This window comes from Salmo salar, chromosome ssa20 (assembly GCF_905237065.1).
Source record: "Salmo salar chromosome ssa20, Ssal_v3.1, whole genome shotgun sequence".
Lineage (NCBI taxonomy): Eukaryota > Metazoa > Chordata > Actinopteri > Salmoniformes > Salmonidae > Salmo > Salmo salar.
In genome coordinates, this window is record NC_059461.1 from 1166915 (window position 1) to 1184371 (window position 17457).

General features: G+C 40.3%; 1 protein-coding gene and 1 long non-coding RNA gene across 9 annotated transcripts in view; one reads left to right on the forward strand and one right to left on the reverse strand.

Moving 5' to 3' along the window:
- col4a4 (collagen, type IV, alpha 4) overlaps window positions 1-17457 on the reverse strand; it is a 241645-nt gene that overhangs the window by 203422 nt on the left and 20766 nt on the right. For 4 of the 7 annotated variants that reach the window (XM_045704244.1, XM_014159951.2, XM_014159952.2 and 1 more), the window contains exons 1-2: window positions 6857-7155; window positions 5474-5623 (exon numbers count right to left, since the gene is read on the reverse strand). In XM_045704244.1, coding sequence (XP_045560200.1) covers window positions 5474-5520 — 47 coding nt within the window. In that variant the 5' untranslated portion in view covers window positions 5521-5623; window positions 6857-7155. Of the gene's footprint in view, window positions 1-5473; window positions 5624-6856; window positions 7156-7401; window positions 7630-17457 lie in introns of those variants that run through there. The other 3 variants (XM_014159949.2, XM_014159950.2, XM_045704243.1) reach the window with 3 other exon arrangements.
- Window positions 7580-17457, forward strand: part of LOC106579783 (uncharacterized) — a 45040-nt gene continuing 35162 nt past the window's right edge. For both annotated transcript variants that reach the window (XR_006761103.1, XR_001322738.2), the window contains exon 1: window positions 7580-7830. This is a non-coding gene — a long non-coding RNA (uncharacterized lncRNA). The remainder of the gene's footprint in view (window positions 7831-17457) is intronic.

Genomic DNA, 17457 nt, shown 5'->3' on the forward strand with positions numbered 1-17457 from the left:
ATCGACAACAGCCACCCTCGAAGCACCGTTACCCATGTAGAGGAAGGGAAACAACTACTCCAAGTCTCAGAGCGAGTGACGTTTGAAACGCTAGCCATTTCACATCGGTTACACCAGCCTCATCTTGGGAGTTGATAGGCTTGAAGTCATAAACAACGCAATGCATTGCGAAGGGCTGCTGGCAAAACGCACGAAAGTGCTATTTTGAATGAATGCTTACGAGCCTGCTGGTGCCTACCACCGTTCAGTCAGACTGCTCTAATAAATCATAGACTTAATTATAACATAATAACACACAGGAACACGAGCCTTAGGTTATTAATATGGTCGAATCCGGAAACTATCATCTCGAAAACAAAACGTTATTCCTGTTACATTCCACACCCCTCAATGTTATGTCATAATTCCGTAAAATTCTGGCAAATTAGTTCGCAACGAGCCAGACGGCCCCAACTGTTGCATATTGTAACGGCCGTCAAAGGGAGTAGACCAAGGCGCAGCGGGTTGAGTGCTCATTTTAACGTTTATTTTAATAAACTTGAACACGTAACAAAAACAAGAAAACGAATGACAGCTAAACAGTTTCGCAGGCTAACCCTAGCAGTGCAAAAACAACTTCCCACACAAGACAGGTGAAAAAAGGGCTACCTAAATATGACTCCCAATCAGCAACAACGATGTACAGCTGTTCCTGATTGAGAGCCATACCAGGCCAACAAAGAAATACACAACATAGAAAAACCATAGAAATACAAAACATAGAACCATACCTAAAAACCCCGGAACACATAAAACAAACACCCCTCTTACATAAATACATATCCCAACAAACCCCGAACCACATAAAACAAACACCCCCTGCCACATCCTGACCAAACTACAATAACAAATAACCCCTTTACTGGTCAGGACGTGACAGTAAAGGGGTTAGCTACCCTGACTGCGTGCAATGAATGCAAAATGACACAATTTCACCTGGTTAATATTGTCTGCTAACCTATATTTCTTTTAGCTAAATATGCAGGTTTAAAAATATATACTTGTGTATTGATTTTAAGAAAGGCATTGATGTTTATGGTTGGAGCAACGTGTACCTAAGCGATTATATGCAATGCAGGACAGGCTAGATAAACTAGTAATATCATCAACCATGTGTAGTTAACTAGTGATTATGATTGATTGATTGTTTTTTATGAGATAAGTTTAATGCTAGCTAGCAACTTACCTTGGCTTCTTACTGCATTCGCGTAACCTCGTGGAGTGCAATGTAAAGCAGGTGGATAGAGCGTTGGACTAGTTAACCGTAAGGTTGCAAGATTGAATCCCTGAGCTGACAAGGTAAAAATCTGTCATTCTGCGCCTGAACAAGGCAGTTAACCAAACGTTCCTAGGCCGTCATTGAAAATAAGAATGTGTTCTTAACTGACTTGCCTACTTAAATAAAGGTCAAAAAATATATATATATTATTTCTTTTTCAAAATCGGCCAAATCGGCGTCCAAAAATACCGATTTCCGATTGTTATGAAAACTTGAAATCGCCCCCCTAATTAATCGGCCATTCCGATTAATCGGTCGACCTCTACTCTATGTGTTGCTCTCCACTTTCTGGAGGATCAAGTTTTGAAATCAATGTAATTAGAGTATGATAGCTAAAGAGATCGAGAAAACACCTGTCTCCGGCTTACATCTTCAAACTAAGGGCAACCGTGGTATGGCATTCCTGACAGGGAGACGTATCTATCATGCATGATAATGTATACAGGTAAGATAGTCTAGCATTAACTAGATACATTTTCAGATATTACACGTTTCTAATTTTGAAAGAAAGTGGTTTCAATTCAAGTTAAAGTGTACTGTTAGCTAGCTAGCTAACGTTAGCTGGCTGGCTCCCTAGCTGACGTTATTATTCGTATCCCAGAGCCATTTGCTTTTATAGTTAGAGCCTAATGTTAGCTAGCTAACATTGAACCTGGTTGGTTAGTTCCCAGCACTGTGGCATTGTTGGCACTGTGTTCATTGTTGTTCAACTAGCTAACGTTAGCTGGCTGGCTCGTTAGCTAACGTTACGTGACGTATGTACAACACTAGTTGAATATGGCCGGTGTCAGTAAACATCTGCAAAAAAGCGTAATGAAATTGTTGCCAGCAGGGCTGGAAAGGCTGTTTTCATGTTATCCAGAGGTAAACAAATCATCGGCCAGAGCGTCAAGTGTGCGCTCCGAGAGCGAAACGAGATGAGTGAGGCTAAAGCTTAAGCAGGTGAGAACGATGCTGAATGGGTGTATACAAAGAAGAGCTCTCCACTAGATACCAAAACATTCGAAGGTCATTTTCTCAAAAGTGAGTATACAAGTTCATCAACTTTCAAAGCAGAATTACATTCCCATTGTTGCCCAAATGCAGTGTATGATATACTATTTTGTAGCTCTACTTTTATCCAATATAAAAAAAACAATTTCAAATTTTGCTACATAAGACCGAATCCAGGTGGTGAGTCACATTTGTCTTTAGTTCAACTACTGTTGCACAAATCTTTATTTATTTGTACGATTAATATATATAATTACATTTTTGGTTCAAGCTGTGCTGAAATGCATTCCGCTACACTTTCATTCTATCACAATTTATTTTAAATACAAATGTTACATTTTGGGAATTGTGAAAAGTTCTTTATGAGTGAAATACAGTTATTACTTAAGTAATGAGTCATTTGTCCATGTCCTTAGTAGGTTGACCATCAAATGTAATATTTTACACTTGTTGTCTGTGTAACAATGTTTTAACTTGACCCAAATGTAGAACATTATTGTATGGCAAAACAGCATGATATTTGTGTGTGTGTGTGTGTGTGTGTGTGTGTGTGTGTGTGTGTGTGTGTGTGTGTGTGTGTGTGTGTGTGTGTGTGTGTGTGTGTGTGTGTGTGTGTGTTGTCCCCTAAAATAGCCTAAGATAGCTGAAGTGTGTCAGTGAACGTGAATATCTATTGATTTGCTCTAGCACTGTCTGACAGATCTGTGTTAATAGTGTACCACTTGAGATTGTGTCACGCACACAGGCTTTGTTTTTATCAGATTGTAATCTGAGTGTGCACATCAAGTTCAGCTGAGGCTTTAGTCTGATGTTAGGACTGTTTGGTTCATGAAATAATATACATCAATTTTAAGATTTCATAATATAGGATTGATTATTATCTTATGAAATAACACATACTTATACAATAGGGCTTTGTTTCAATGTGCTATTTAAAACATTTATATAATTCTCTGGTACGATGTATGTTCTGAAATACAGGCAATGCAAATTAATTATTAGAAGTTCAACATTGTATTTTGATTGTGTAGGAAAGGGAGGGGGAGCTATCTATAGGGAAGGCAAAAATATATAAGCAAAATTGAAATTAGGATTGCAATGAAAATTACCCATGGATTACATATAAAATTCCCAGCTGCTGGGTCAATCCGCCAACCCAATGTGCTGGGTTTATGTCACAACCCAACAACACACCGGGTTGTTTTAACCCACCAATATAGTATAATTTGCTCAACTCAAGGTGCTGGGTTAGAAACACAACCCAAACCCACGGGGTTGAATTAACCCAATGCTGTGTTTGGCCAATATTGACCCAGTGCCACCAAACTAATTTGCATGTGAAAATATGAGTTTGCGGCAAATCTGAGACAAATTGGCCAAAGGTTTGCCACAAATGTTTGCCAGAAGTCTGTTTTTTCAGTATCTGCATCTGATGGTCAGTCTGAGGGAAGAGACTGACCATCATCTACTCCCAGCACAGCCAGATGAGGACTGGCCACCTCTCAAAGCCTGGTTCCTCTCTAGGATTCTTCCTAGGTTCCTGCCTTTCTAGGGAGTTTTTCCTAGCCACCGTGCTTCTACATCTGCATTGCTTGCTGTTTGGGGTTTTAGGCTGGGTTTCTGTATAGCACTTTGTGACATCTGCTGATGTAAAAAGGGCTTTATAGGTACATTTGATTGATTGACTGATTGAGGGAGCAGTGGTGAGCTGCCTCTCACCGTCCCTCCTCTCTCTCCCTCCACTGAGAAAAGGAGACACAGTCTTCCAGCTGAAGGTGAAACTTAAGTCGCAGTGCATTATTTCTGACTCATGCACCAATTAATGTTGAACTATTCTTCTATATTAAAAATGACATAAGCCGCAAATAATAACAACACAAACTTTGCTCATTCATTGCAGCTGCAGTGCTGGTTGTAGCGTGAGTGGAAGTAGTGAGAACACACATTTTATGGCTCATAAAACTGTTGAACAAAGTGTTGACAGTACTGATTAACAACTTAAACATGAACTTACTCATAAAAACAGCAACTATTTGCTGTATTTGTTGAGTCTCTCTCTAGTCATCAAACTTATTTATATAGCCCTTCTTACATCAGCTGATATTTCAAAGTGCTGTACAGAAACCCAGCCTAAAACCCCAAAAAGCAAACAATGCAGGTGTAGAAGCACATGGTCATGGTTTTAAAAGTTTTGAAATCTCACATTATTAACTTTGTTGTGTGTTCGAGGCTTCTTTTTACAGTCTATGGCGCGAGGAAACTGTGCAGACACGGTGATCTGAGCTATAGAGCAGTGGTCACCAAACTTTTCTGGGTAATGATCACTTTCTCAGTCAAAATGCAATCCAAGATCTACTGCTCAGATTTTTTTTAAACATGATTAAGCCTATGCAACATTAACCAATTAAAAACAGTTCAGTAGCAAGTCGGTTTGTGCAGTAGGCTATAGGCCCAATACGTTGTCACTGCATATTGGCTATGCTTGAATTGCCCTGGCAATGTTGTTCTTAGACCATTTTGAAATAATAATAAAAGACAATTAAAAAAAAATGTAGGTTGGGCCTCCTGAGTGGCGCATCGCAGTGCTAGAGTCGTCACAATAGGTTTGTTCCCAGGCTGTGTCACAACCGGCCGTCATCAGGAGTCCCATAGGGCGGCGCACAATTGGCCCAGCGTTGTCTGGGTTAGGGGAGGGTATTTCCGGGGAGGTGGGGGGAGAGGTGAATTAGAGCCTATCCCGCGTAGAGCAGTACTGTGAAAGGTGGGCTCTAATCTGATGGAAATTAATAGGCGTACATCCAAAATGTTTCCTTCACCTAGTCCTCCAATAGATTCAGGAGAGCTTCCTCCATATTCCTACACCTGTCTGATTCCTTCAGATCTGCAAACACCAAAAGTGGAAGGCACTAGTTGGGAGAAGGGGCAGAGGAGGATGTTGAGGGGAAGAACGCTCCTAATAATGGCTAGAACTGAGTGAATGGAATGTGAATGTGTTTGATACCATTCAGCCATGACTATTGCCTGTCCTCCGATTTAAAGTGCCACAATGGTAAGGGGCTATGGGTTGTTTTGGCCAAGCAGAGTTGGAGAATTTTGGAACAGAAGGAAATTTGAGAAAATTTGACAATGGGATCATGAGAAGATGTGAGTTGGTAATCTGACCAGAGAGGGAGTTTGGTCCAGGTGGTGCAGCAGGTAGAGACCGTCATCTCCGCCGCTTAGGGCGCGTCCCGCTTCCAGACAAGCCCTTGACCTTTGCCTTGCCTCTGATTGCTTCAACACCAACGATGAGACTCTGCCTCTCGACCTCTCCTATGAGATAGACAAACAATGATAAGAGACAGAATACTCTCAGATATGAAGGCAGATAGAGTAAATTGATGTACAGTAAAAATGTTGGGTTCAATTCCATTGAAACTTTGTCAATTCATAAATCAAATGTAATTTTCATTACTGAATTTATAAAATCATAAATTTGTTAAATGGATAAAATGTATCTCCTTAATTGGCACTTTTAAAGATGCATTAACGAATAAAAAAATTATATCAATAAATGAATTAGTAGAGAGTGGATGAATGGATGGATAGATAGGCACATGCACACACATGCACACACATGCACACACACACACACACACACACACACACACACACACACACACACACACACACACACACACACACACACACACACACACACACAACATTGTCATAACAAATGTCTGTGACCTGATGAACTGTGAACAAGATGGACTTTGCGGATCAGTTCTTATTGCACGAAAAGCTGGTTCATAGGCAGGCAGCCTGAGATAAAGGGTTTATCATTATAATGTATGAATATTTTCAAACATCAAAAAGAAAGCCAGGTTATTTGATCACATGCTGAGGTTTTCAACAACAAAAATATTACTGCTTGTGCCCAATTTTCTCTAGGCTAAACCTCAAAACCCGCAACCAATTATGATATGATGATGATGATGATGATAATCACATCATTATGACCTCTTATTATTAGTGATGTTACACAGCTCTCACTGCAATCGTGCAGCACTGTAACTGTATTCAAGATAATCCTGAGGGGGATTGTGTACAGTATTGGGGGACACTGTGCTGATTTTGTGATACATACATACTGAATTGCTTTGACAAAATAGGTCCCCAAGCCCAACTGTGCGAATAGGCTACTAGTCCAGATACATTTGAAACATTAAGAAATCTATTACCGAATAAAATGTGTGTAGCCTAAACAATTCAAGTAAAAAATACTTTGAAATGCATAGTCTGAGTCTATTCCCACTAAAATCAAATTGGTTAAAATGTGTCTAGGTAATAATCCTGCGAATTAAATTAACCTACAATAAAATCGAGCGCGTCGTGAAGATATGGATACGAATGAAACCGTTGTATAATAAGCATTGGCGCAATGGAGCAATTTTATGATTAGGTCTACCCGTCATATCCTAGACAGGGTGAGAGAATCGTCCCAATCTAACGCAGAGTTTTATTGTTGGCAATAGGTGTTGCTATGCAATAAAAAACGCTTACCCCAGTCTTGATACACTGTGTCGGACTCCGTTGACGAAATGTCGTGCAAGTTCAAGTCCCACTGTGACAATACTTTCGCATACACTTGTTCCTTAAATCGAAAAACCATCACCTTAATCCCTAAATAGTGTCACGCAAAAAGAGCCCAGCTATTTCAGAATCGTTGTGTAATTTAGCTTCATATCATTGAAGAAAATAAGACAACAAAAAGTTGAACGAAGTACAAGTCTTAAACTTAACAGAAACACAGAGACCTCAACAACCGCTAGTAAGTATTGAGGCTACCGCTTCCACTCCGAACCTCTTACCGTAACTAACCTAAAGAGCGCAACTATATTTGACAATACATTTATCCGGTTTATTTTTATATTATCAAATGGATTAATAGACCTACCTAGAAAAATGTATATAATACTATATAGAACATATCACCATGTATCCTTATTAATTAAAAACGAAACATAAAAATGACAGCCTAGTCACAAAGTATTACGGTATTTAAGTGTACACCGCTCGTTCTTAAACCAGCACTTGACCGTACTCACTTTTCCAACATATACAATATGTTTCTCGACGATTGTATGTCCCACTCGTTCTTATTATAACTCAGCAGTTACATTTTGTAGCCTATGAATTGGGTGTATTATTTAGCCTTAGCTGTCACAGGTGTGAATGGGGGCTCGAAGGTAAAAGCACTGTCTTTCTTGAGGGTTATCTTTACCACGCGCTATATCTAAGGATAGTGATCTACATCATCACCAATCAAAGTCCAGAAATCCGTCGCAGTGACAGCGAGCACTAAGCTATTTCTTCTTATTTTTAAAACACATTTATTCAAGAGGGCTGCTGCATTGCTTTTACAGTTACAAAGATATCCAACTGAAATGACGGACTTTCTCACTTTTCCCGCACTGCTCTGGAGCGTCCTGTTGCTAGTGCTCAGCGGCATCATCACACCCGCATGCACAGATGATGTAAGTATACAAATGCAATGATGAATTAGGCTATAAGGGCTCAGCTCAGAGTAAAGTCTGCTGCATATCGTGCATGCATGTATTATAACTGATTTGTAAAGGAAATAGTTTTTATTGCGAACACGAATCTGAGTTGACGATATAGCTGAGTTGGCGGGTCATCCATGCCGAAATTACTTCACATAATGTGTCACCTGAATAGCCACCTATTGACGTATTATTGTTAGCCTAACTCATACAGGTAGCCTAGGTTTACTTGGTGTAGCAGGAGCGTTATGGACATAAAATGACATAAAATACATTAATGTCAGAGTTGAATTATGTTGATGTAATGTATTGCCTCTACAGGTCTAGGGCACACGACAGGTGTATTACAAAGTTTTAGGCTACCGGTTAAGATTACATTTAGTTGTAGAGCGATGACAATTTTAATATGGTAGAATGGAAATGGTCCGATTTATTTTGCATGCCTTTAGAGTCAGCCACTCACACACACACACATACAAACATACACACACACACATTCACACACGCACACATTTCCAAGGCCCATCCCTTAACTGTGTACTTAAAACAAGTGCTCAAGTGCTCAAATTTGCTGAAAAACTATTCCCAGACCAAGGTTAATATAGTTGTGTGTTTTTATATTAGATTTTATTTCGATTAGTTTATTTTAAATTCAGTTTAGTTTCAGTTTAGACCAGATTTGCTCGTTTTTATTTAGTTAGGGACAGAAAGCATGTGCCAATCATTTTTGGGGTGTTTTTTGGGATGCCACTGGGATGTGTCTTTCAACTGGGGTGCAGTAATACATAAACTCATAGGTTAGGTTTGGTTTAAATTATAAAGTCAATCTCAATGTGACTCGGATTTAAAAACAACATTTAACAATTAAACAATTAAAACAAGCAGTGGAACTGGCTTCACGGTCCAAAGTTGAGTTTGAGGGGTCTATGGATTAGAGCAGAGCTGCCTAAACCACTTCCTGGAGATCTACCATCCTGTAGGTTTTCAGTCCAACCCTAACCTACCTGATTCAGCTAGTAACGTCTTGGTGAGCAGCTAATGCAGTGTTCTCAATTAGGGTTGAACTGAAAACCTACAGGACAGTAGATCTTCAGGAAGAGGGCTGGGCAGCACTGGATTATGTATTTGTGGACTGAAGTTTTCATTGAGTGTGGATAAGATCTTGCAACACAATGTGGTTGAGTTAAGTATACGACTCAAGAACGCAATTATTTCGCAAAATGGCTGTCCTGCACAGTTGAGTCGCAAAAACGTGTAAAAATGTGCAGCCCAACATGTGTAATATGACGCAACCATGCAGAGATGCATTTGGAGAACCCTGTTTTCCATTGCAAATCTTTACCAAAAATCTGTTGGATGCCTTTAGAAGAGGGTTCACCAACTGCACTCCTTGAGAGCCACTGGGTGCACTGGCCTTTTATCCAGCCCTGCAGTAACACACAGTTAACAATGGTCCTGACAGAAGACCATGATTAATTGTTACTTTGTTTTTAGCAGACCTGTTACTGCAGGGCTGGATCAAAGGTCTGCTCACTCAGTGGCTTTTCAGGAGAGCAATGTCATGTAATCCATTTGTTTCAATTTAAGCTAATATATACTGCTCAAAAAAATAAAGGGAACACTAAAATAACACATCCTAGATCTGAATGAATGAAATAATCTTATTAAATACTTTTTTCTTTACATAGTTGAATGTGCTGACAACAAAATCACACAAAAATAATCAATGGAAATCCAATTTATCAACCCATGGAGGTCTGGATTTGGAGTCACACTCAAAATTAAAGTGGAAAACCACACTACAGGCTGATCCAACTTTGATGTAATGTCCTTAAAACAAGTCAAAATGAGGCTCAGTAGTGTGTGTGGCCTCCACGTGCCTGTATGACCTCCCTACAATGCCTGGGCATGCTCCTGATGAGGTGGCGGATGGTCTCCTGAGGGATCTCCTCCCAGACCTGGACTAAAGCATCCGCCAACTCCTGGACAGTCTGTGGTGCAACGTGGCGTTGGTGGATGGAGCGAGGCATGATGTCCCAGATGTGCTCAATTGGATTCAGGTCTGGGGAACGGGCGGGCCAGTCCATAGCATCAATGCCTTCCTCTTGCAGGAACTGCTGACACACTCCAGCCACATGAGGTCTAGCATTGTCTTGCATTAGGAGGAACCCAGTGCGGCCCCCCAAAGAAATGCCACCCAACACCATGACTGACCCACCGCCAAACCGGTCATGCTGGAGTATGTTGCAGGCAGCAGAACGTTCTCCACAGCGTCTCCAGGCTCTGTCACGTGTTCAGTGTGAACTTGCTGTCATCTGTGAAGAGCACAGGGCGCCAGTGGCGAATTTGCCAATCTTGGTGTTCTCTGGCAAATGCCAAACGTCCTGCACGGTGTTGGGCTGTAAGCACAACCCCCACCTGTGGACGTCGGGCCCTCATACCACCCTCATGGAGTCTGTTTCTGACCGTTTGAGCAGACACATGCACATTTGTGGCCTGCTGGAGGTCATTTTGCAGGGCTCTGGCAGTGCTCCTCCTGCTCCTCGCACAAAGGCGGAGGTAGCGGTCCTGCTGCTGGGTTGTTGCCCTCCTACGGCCTCCTCCACGTCTCCTGATGTACTGGCCTGTCTCCTGGTAGCGCCTCCATGCTCTGGACACTACGCTGACAGACACAGCAAACCTTCTTGCCACAGCTCGCATTGATGTGCCATCCTGGATGAGCTGCACTACCTGAGCCACTTGTGTGGGTTGTAGACTCCGTCTCATGCTACCACTGGAGTGAAAGCACCGCCAGCATTCAAAAGTGACCAAAACATCAGCCAGGAAGCATAGGAACTGAGAAGTGGTCTGTGGTCACCACCTGCAGAACCACTCCTTTATTGGGGGTGTCTTGCTAATTGCCTATAATGTCCACCTGTTGTCTATTCCATTTGCACAACAGCATATGAAATGTATTGTCAATCAGTGTTGCTTCCTAAGTGGACAGTTTGATTTCACAGAAGTGTGATTGACTTGGAGTTACATTGTGTTGTTTTTTTTGAGCAGTGTTTAAAATACATTGCTACAAAAATAATGCTCAGTATATAGGGCATTGAACAGTCAGCCTTGTGCAGACTCTGCCATGAGGAAACAAAATCAATAGAACATATTTTTTGGTATTGTCCATCGGTGGCTTCGCTTTTGGAGTTAGGTCCAGGAATGGTTATGTCATAATATCAGGGTTCAAATATCATTATACTTTCGGGTAAAGTATTTATTTTTAGGGCAATATCGGTATAAATTTTACATATAGGGAGGTTCAGGACCCTCGTAAGACATCACAGTAAAAGGGAGGGATGTATTGCAAAAGGAAATGGCAAAATTACATTATACTGGGGAAAGATGGGTTAATCTGTGGACATCGGAGGGTTGGAGTTAAGAATGAATGGTGGATTGGCAGCTGTGGGTGAAAATCCAGCACTTGAAGAAAGAGGAAATTAGTAATATATGTATAATTATTTAACTACAGGTACCGTTGATGTGAGCAAAATAGCAGTAAGAAGCTGTAGCAGTATTGTTGTCCGTTAGTTTACTCCAATTAGGGTAGAGATGGTAGGGTAGGGGGAAAAAAGTATAGAGAAAAAATATAAAATCAGGGGGATTAGAAATTATGCAAACAATTAAATTGATAGTTTGTAAATTCTATCTGCAATTTTGAAGCTGATCTACCCTCTGCCCAAAATAAATAAACATCCCAATGGAGGCCCAATTTGGTTTCCAGCTAATTTTAGCATGACAACATCCCATGAATGTTGTTAAATGTCCTTGGACAACATGATTTACTAAACTTTTTTAGAGGGGCAAACCATAACGGTTATAAGAATGTTTGGTGAAAATGTTCCAATAATGTTAGTTTTGCACATCTAATATGTTTTTGTACAGAAAAATACAAAATAAAAACAGAAAATGTTAAAGCTATGTCATGGGAACCTCCCTGGGAACCTTTGTCAAATGTTCGGGGGACTTTTAGATACATCTTAACCTTCTCAAGATATCCCTATTAACATTTTGTTTTGCTCCCTCACGACGCCAGGACAGCGGAGTCAATCACCACCTTCCGGAGACACCTGAAAACCCACCAAAACCCACCACCTGAAAACCCACCTCTTTAATGAATACCTGGGATAAGATTAAGCAATCCTTCTAACCCCCCACCCCAAAAAATATATCGATGTACTATTGTAAAGTGGTTGTTCCACTGGATATCATAAGGTGAATGCACCAATTTGTAAGTCGCTCTGGATAAGAGCATCTGCTAAATGATGTAAATGTAATTTTGGGAATGCAGTGGTAACCAGAAATTGTTTGCTGTGTAGTGGTTTGATGTCTGTAGTTTATTTTTATAAACAAGTAGGTGTCCTGTGTGAATCAGTTGGTAAAGCATGGCGCTTGCAATGCCAAGGATCATGGGTTTAATTTCTCTCGAAGGATGTATGCATGCAGGATGTATGCATGAGGGATGAAGGATGTATGATGTATGCATGCATATGTGGCACTTTCAACAAGTTGGCTTTGTTTTCTTAATTTTTAAGCAGTCTCTTGCTGTAGAACTGTACGGGGCATCTCTAACGTATTATGGATGTTGGTACTAATGTTGAAATAGTTTTTATTGTTTTCAAAGTTTGTTGGTCAAGTCAATTGGTTTGGGCAATTGCTTCAGGCAAGGCGGTGGAATGTTAAGGGATGGTTTCCGGACACAGATTAAGACAAATCCTGGACTTAATAGCAAGCTCAGTGGAGAAGGTATACAGTTGAAGTCGGAAGTTTACATACACTTTGGTTGGAGTCATTAAAACTCGTTTTTCAACGACTCCACAAATTTCTTGTTAACAAACTATAGTTTTGGCAAGTCGGTTAGGACATCTACTTTGTGCATGACACAAGTAATTTTTCCAAAAATTGTTTACAGACAGATTATTTCACTTATCATTAACTATATCACAATTCCAGTGGGTCAAAAGTTTACATACACTATGTTTACTGTGCCTTTAAACAGCTTGGAAATTTCCAGAAAATGGTGTCATGGCTTTAGAAACTTCTGATAGGCTAATTGACATCATTTGAGTCAATTGGAGGTGTACCTGTGGATATATTTCAAGGCCTACCTTCAAACTCAGTGTCTCTTTGCTTGACATCATGGGAAAATCAAAAGAAATCAGCCAAGGCCTCAGAAAAAAAGATTGTAGACCTCCACAAGTCTGGTTCATCCTTGGGAGCAATTTCCAAATACCTGAAGGTACCACGTTCATCTGTACAAACAATAGTACGCAAGTATAAACACCATGGGACCACACAGCCGTCATAACGCTCAGGAAGGAGATGCGTTCTGTCTCCTAGAGATGAACGTACTGTGGTGCGAAAAGTGCAAATGAATCCCAGAACAACAGCAAAGGACCTTGTGAAGATGCTGGAGGAAACAGGTCCTATTTCGACATAACCTGAAAGTCCGCTCATCAAGGAAGAAGCCACTGCTCCAAAACCAGCATAAAAAAGCCCGACTACCGTTTGCAACTGCACATGGGGACAAAGATTATTTTGGGAGAAATATCCTCTGGTCTGATGAAACAAAAATAGAACTGTTTGGCCATAATAACCATCGTCATGATTGGAGGAAAAAGGGGGATGCTTGCAAGCCGAAGAACACCATCCCAACCTTGAAGCACGGGGGTGGCAGCATCATATTTTGGGGGTGCTTTGCTGCAGGAGGGACTGGTGCACTTCACAAAATAGATTGCATCATGATGTAGGAAAATGATGTGGATATATTGAAGCAACATCTCAAGACATCAGTCAGGAAGTTAAGGCTTGGTCGCAAATGGGTCTTCCAAATAGACAATGACCCCAAGTATGCTTCCAAAGTTGTGGCGAAATGGCTTAAGGACAACAAAGTCAAGGTATTGGCGTGGCCATCACAAACCCTGACCTCAATCCCATTGAACATTTGCTGGCAGAACTGAAAAGCGTGTGCAAGCAAAGAGGCATACAAACCTGACTCCGTTACACCAGCTCTGTCAGGAGGAATGGGCCAAAATTCACCCAACTTATTGTGGGAAGCTTGTGGAAGGCTACCCGAAATGTTTGACCCAAGGTAAACAATTTAAAGGCAATTTTATCAAATACTAATTGAGTGTATGTAAACTTCTGACCAACTGAGAATGTGATGAAAGAATTAAAAGCTGAAATAAATCATTCTCTCTACTATTATTCTGACATTTCACATTCTTAAAATAAAGTGGTGATACTAACTGACCTAAGACAGGGAATTTTTACTAGGATTAAATGTCAGGAATTGTGAAAAACTGAGTATTAAATGTTTTTGGCTAAGGTGTATGTAAACTTCCGACTTCAACTGTGACCACCCTGGAGCGATATCGCTTCATCACTGGCTTTGCATAATGCTTTGATCATTATAACCATATATGACAAATAAAGGATTGATCTCTATTCAGTTTAAAGATGGATAGCAGAATCCTAAAGTGCGTATTTAGCTCTTCAAAAATATAGCCTATATGCGTGACAGACGGGGTGGGTTGAGGGAGGGGTGTTATGGAAGCAGCAAATAGCCTAGCGGTTAGACGCGTTGTGCCAGTAGCCTAAAGGTGGTTTGAATCCCTGAGCCGACTGGATAAAAAATCTGTCTGTGCCCTTGAGCAATGCACTTAACCCTAATTGTTCCTGTGTAAGTCGCTCTGGATAAGAGCGTCTGCTAAATGACTAAAATGTAAATGTAAATATAGTCAGTATTACAATACACAGACAACAGCTGAAACTAGTAAAGAATTTGCATTCTCAGGAAAATGTTGTGTCAATCAATCTGTCAAAATACCAACACTGAGTCTGTGGTTTCGCCAATGAATAGATCATAAATGGGGGTTTGGTAGAATGTAGAAAAAAAGTAGAATACTTAAATTCGAGGATGTGTTGATGTGGTCGTCAGTGTGTGTGTTTGTGTGTGTGTGTGTGTGTTTGCGTGTACGTGTGTGTGGTGAGAAGATGACCTGGCTAGTGTGTTGGTGTGAGTGTGGCTTGTGTTCACAGTGTAAGAGTGTGGTACATTTTCTGTGAGAACCATTCCCCCTGTCGTGTGTATTTGTTTTACAGTGGCTGTTATCTACAGTAGACATCTGGTGGGGCACAGGCTCAGTCTTGTCACCGTTGTTCTCAGATCACTCTAGATACAGTCAGTGTGCTGCGTGCTCCACAGCCTCACCTCTTGGGCAGCATAAATTCTATATCACCTGTACTCGTCATGACTACAGGTTCAGTATTGAGACTCTGGACTAGGAACTCGTTACTGCCCCAGATACAATATTTCACCACCTTGGTAGGACTTGTGCTCATTCACTGGCAAAGAGACCCATAAGCACCACTTAGTGGTACTAAGATTATCTGCAGTCCTTAAACTATATGGTTTGTAATACAGAATAAGTTTGTATAGATCCAGCTGTATGTTTAAACCCCATTTTAATGGGAAACCTAAGCACAGCAAATCTATGTGGTGCTTATCTTTTCGACTCATTTTGTATTGTGGCTTATAGCTTTTACAAAACAGACGGCCTAAGGCGTAGACTTATCTCAACAGAAGATAACTTTTGAAGTTTCAAAACATGACCCTTTTTTAAGACTGCTTTCAGTAGCAGAAATGCAGGAAATATAGAAAAACTATTGGAATGTGAAAGAGGAAATAACATTCTGCAGAAAGTTGTTCAAAGTAACTATCTGCCTCTGGGCGAAAAGGTAAGATGGACATAGAGAAGGGGAGAGAGATAATATTATATTTTCCAGGTGTGTGGAGTCACACAGTCTGATGACACAGTCTAGTGACCGAGTAAATACATAAATACATGAAAAATAAATACATTCTCATTATAGTACAATAATTGTTTTATAAGAAAAGTCTGTAGTGAGCCATATGGTTCCTGCGCACTACAAGAGTGTGTTAGCCTGCGGAACTAAAGTCTGGGCATTGGTTTGTGGAGCTAATACAAGTCTTCAAATCTCAGCAAATACCCTTAACAGACTGACTTTACGGTATGTTGCAGTGTTTTTTAAAGCTCAATTCATACAGTCCGATTTTTACCAGATTCTTGCCGGGATATGCCTTTTATATTTCCCTTGCACATGCCGCTGGCAATTTTAGGAGTGGGAGTAGACATGGGCCGATGTGGGTGGAAGTCTATTTTAATAAATCCGTTGAATATACACCATCACAAAGAAATGAATTATTATTTTGTTTTAGGCAGGTGCTAAGAAACATTATAAGACTATTAAAATGTATTTTCAAAAGAATAGAATGGCTTATTTTGAGTTTAATTATGTTACTGGTCTGTGCAGCCTATATGTTCCATGGCTGCGCCGGGCACACAGGATCTTACATTGAGAGTATCTTCATCATGATACCAATATAAAATATTAGCAATCAATATTTTCAAAAGCATGTGAGTCTCGTGTTCATATTTCACAACCTCCGCGGGCTTTTGGAGTTGTGTATACGCGATCAAAATAATAGGCCTACACATCATTTAGACTACATTATTGCATGCCAAATGTTTCTGATCAGTGATAGATGAGCAAACTAATATATGAGCTGTACCACCTACACTTATTTGCACAGACAGAGAATTAACCAAACATACAGATGGAGATTCAGTGGAACAAAATCACATTGATGATTAAGACAAGTCACAGGCTTTAGGTCAGGAGTAGGGGAGAACCGAACAAAAGTAACAGTTTGTTTTATTTAATTACTCAAAGATGGATAGAACTAGAGAGACCGTCTTTTATCACAAATAACTTATACAGTGCCTTCAGAAAGTTTTCACACTCCTTGACTTTTCCACATTTTGTTGTGTAACAGGCTGAATTTAAAATTGATTAAATTGAGATTGTGTGTCACTGGCCTACACATAATACCCCATCACATCAAAGTCGACTTGTGTTTTTAGAATATTTTTCAAATTAATTCAAAATGAAATGTCTTGAGTCAATAAGTATTTAACTCCTTTGTTATGGCAAGCCTAAATCATTTCAGGAGTTTGCTTACCAAAGTCACATAATAGTTTGCATGGACTCACTCTGTGTGCAATAATAGTGTTTAACATTTTTTTTGAATGACCCCCACACATACAATTATCTGTAAGATTGTAACAGTGCCTTTTAAACACAGGTTCAACCACAACAACCAGGGAGGTTTTCCAATGCCTTGCAAAGAAGGACACATATTGGTAGATGGGTAAAATAATTACACTTTGGATGGTGTATCAAGACACCCAGTCACTACAAAGATACAGGGATCCTTTCTAACTCAGTTGCCAGAGAGGATGGAAACTGCTCAAGGATTTCACAGTGAGGCCAATGGTGACTTTAAAATGGTTACAGAGTTTAATGGCTCTGATAGGAGAACTGAGGATGGATCAACAACATTGTAGTTACTCAACAATACTAACCTAAATGACAGAGTGAAAATAAAGAAGCCTGTATAAAATATTCCAAAACATGCATCCTGTATGCATCCAATAAGGCACTAAAGTACAGTAGCAGTCAAGTTTGGACACACCTACT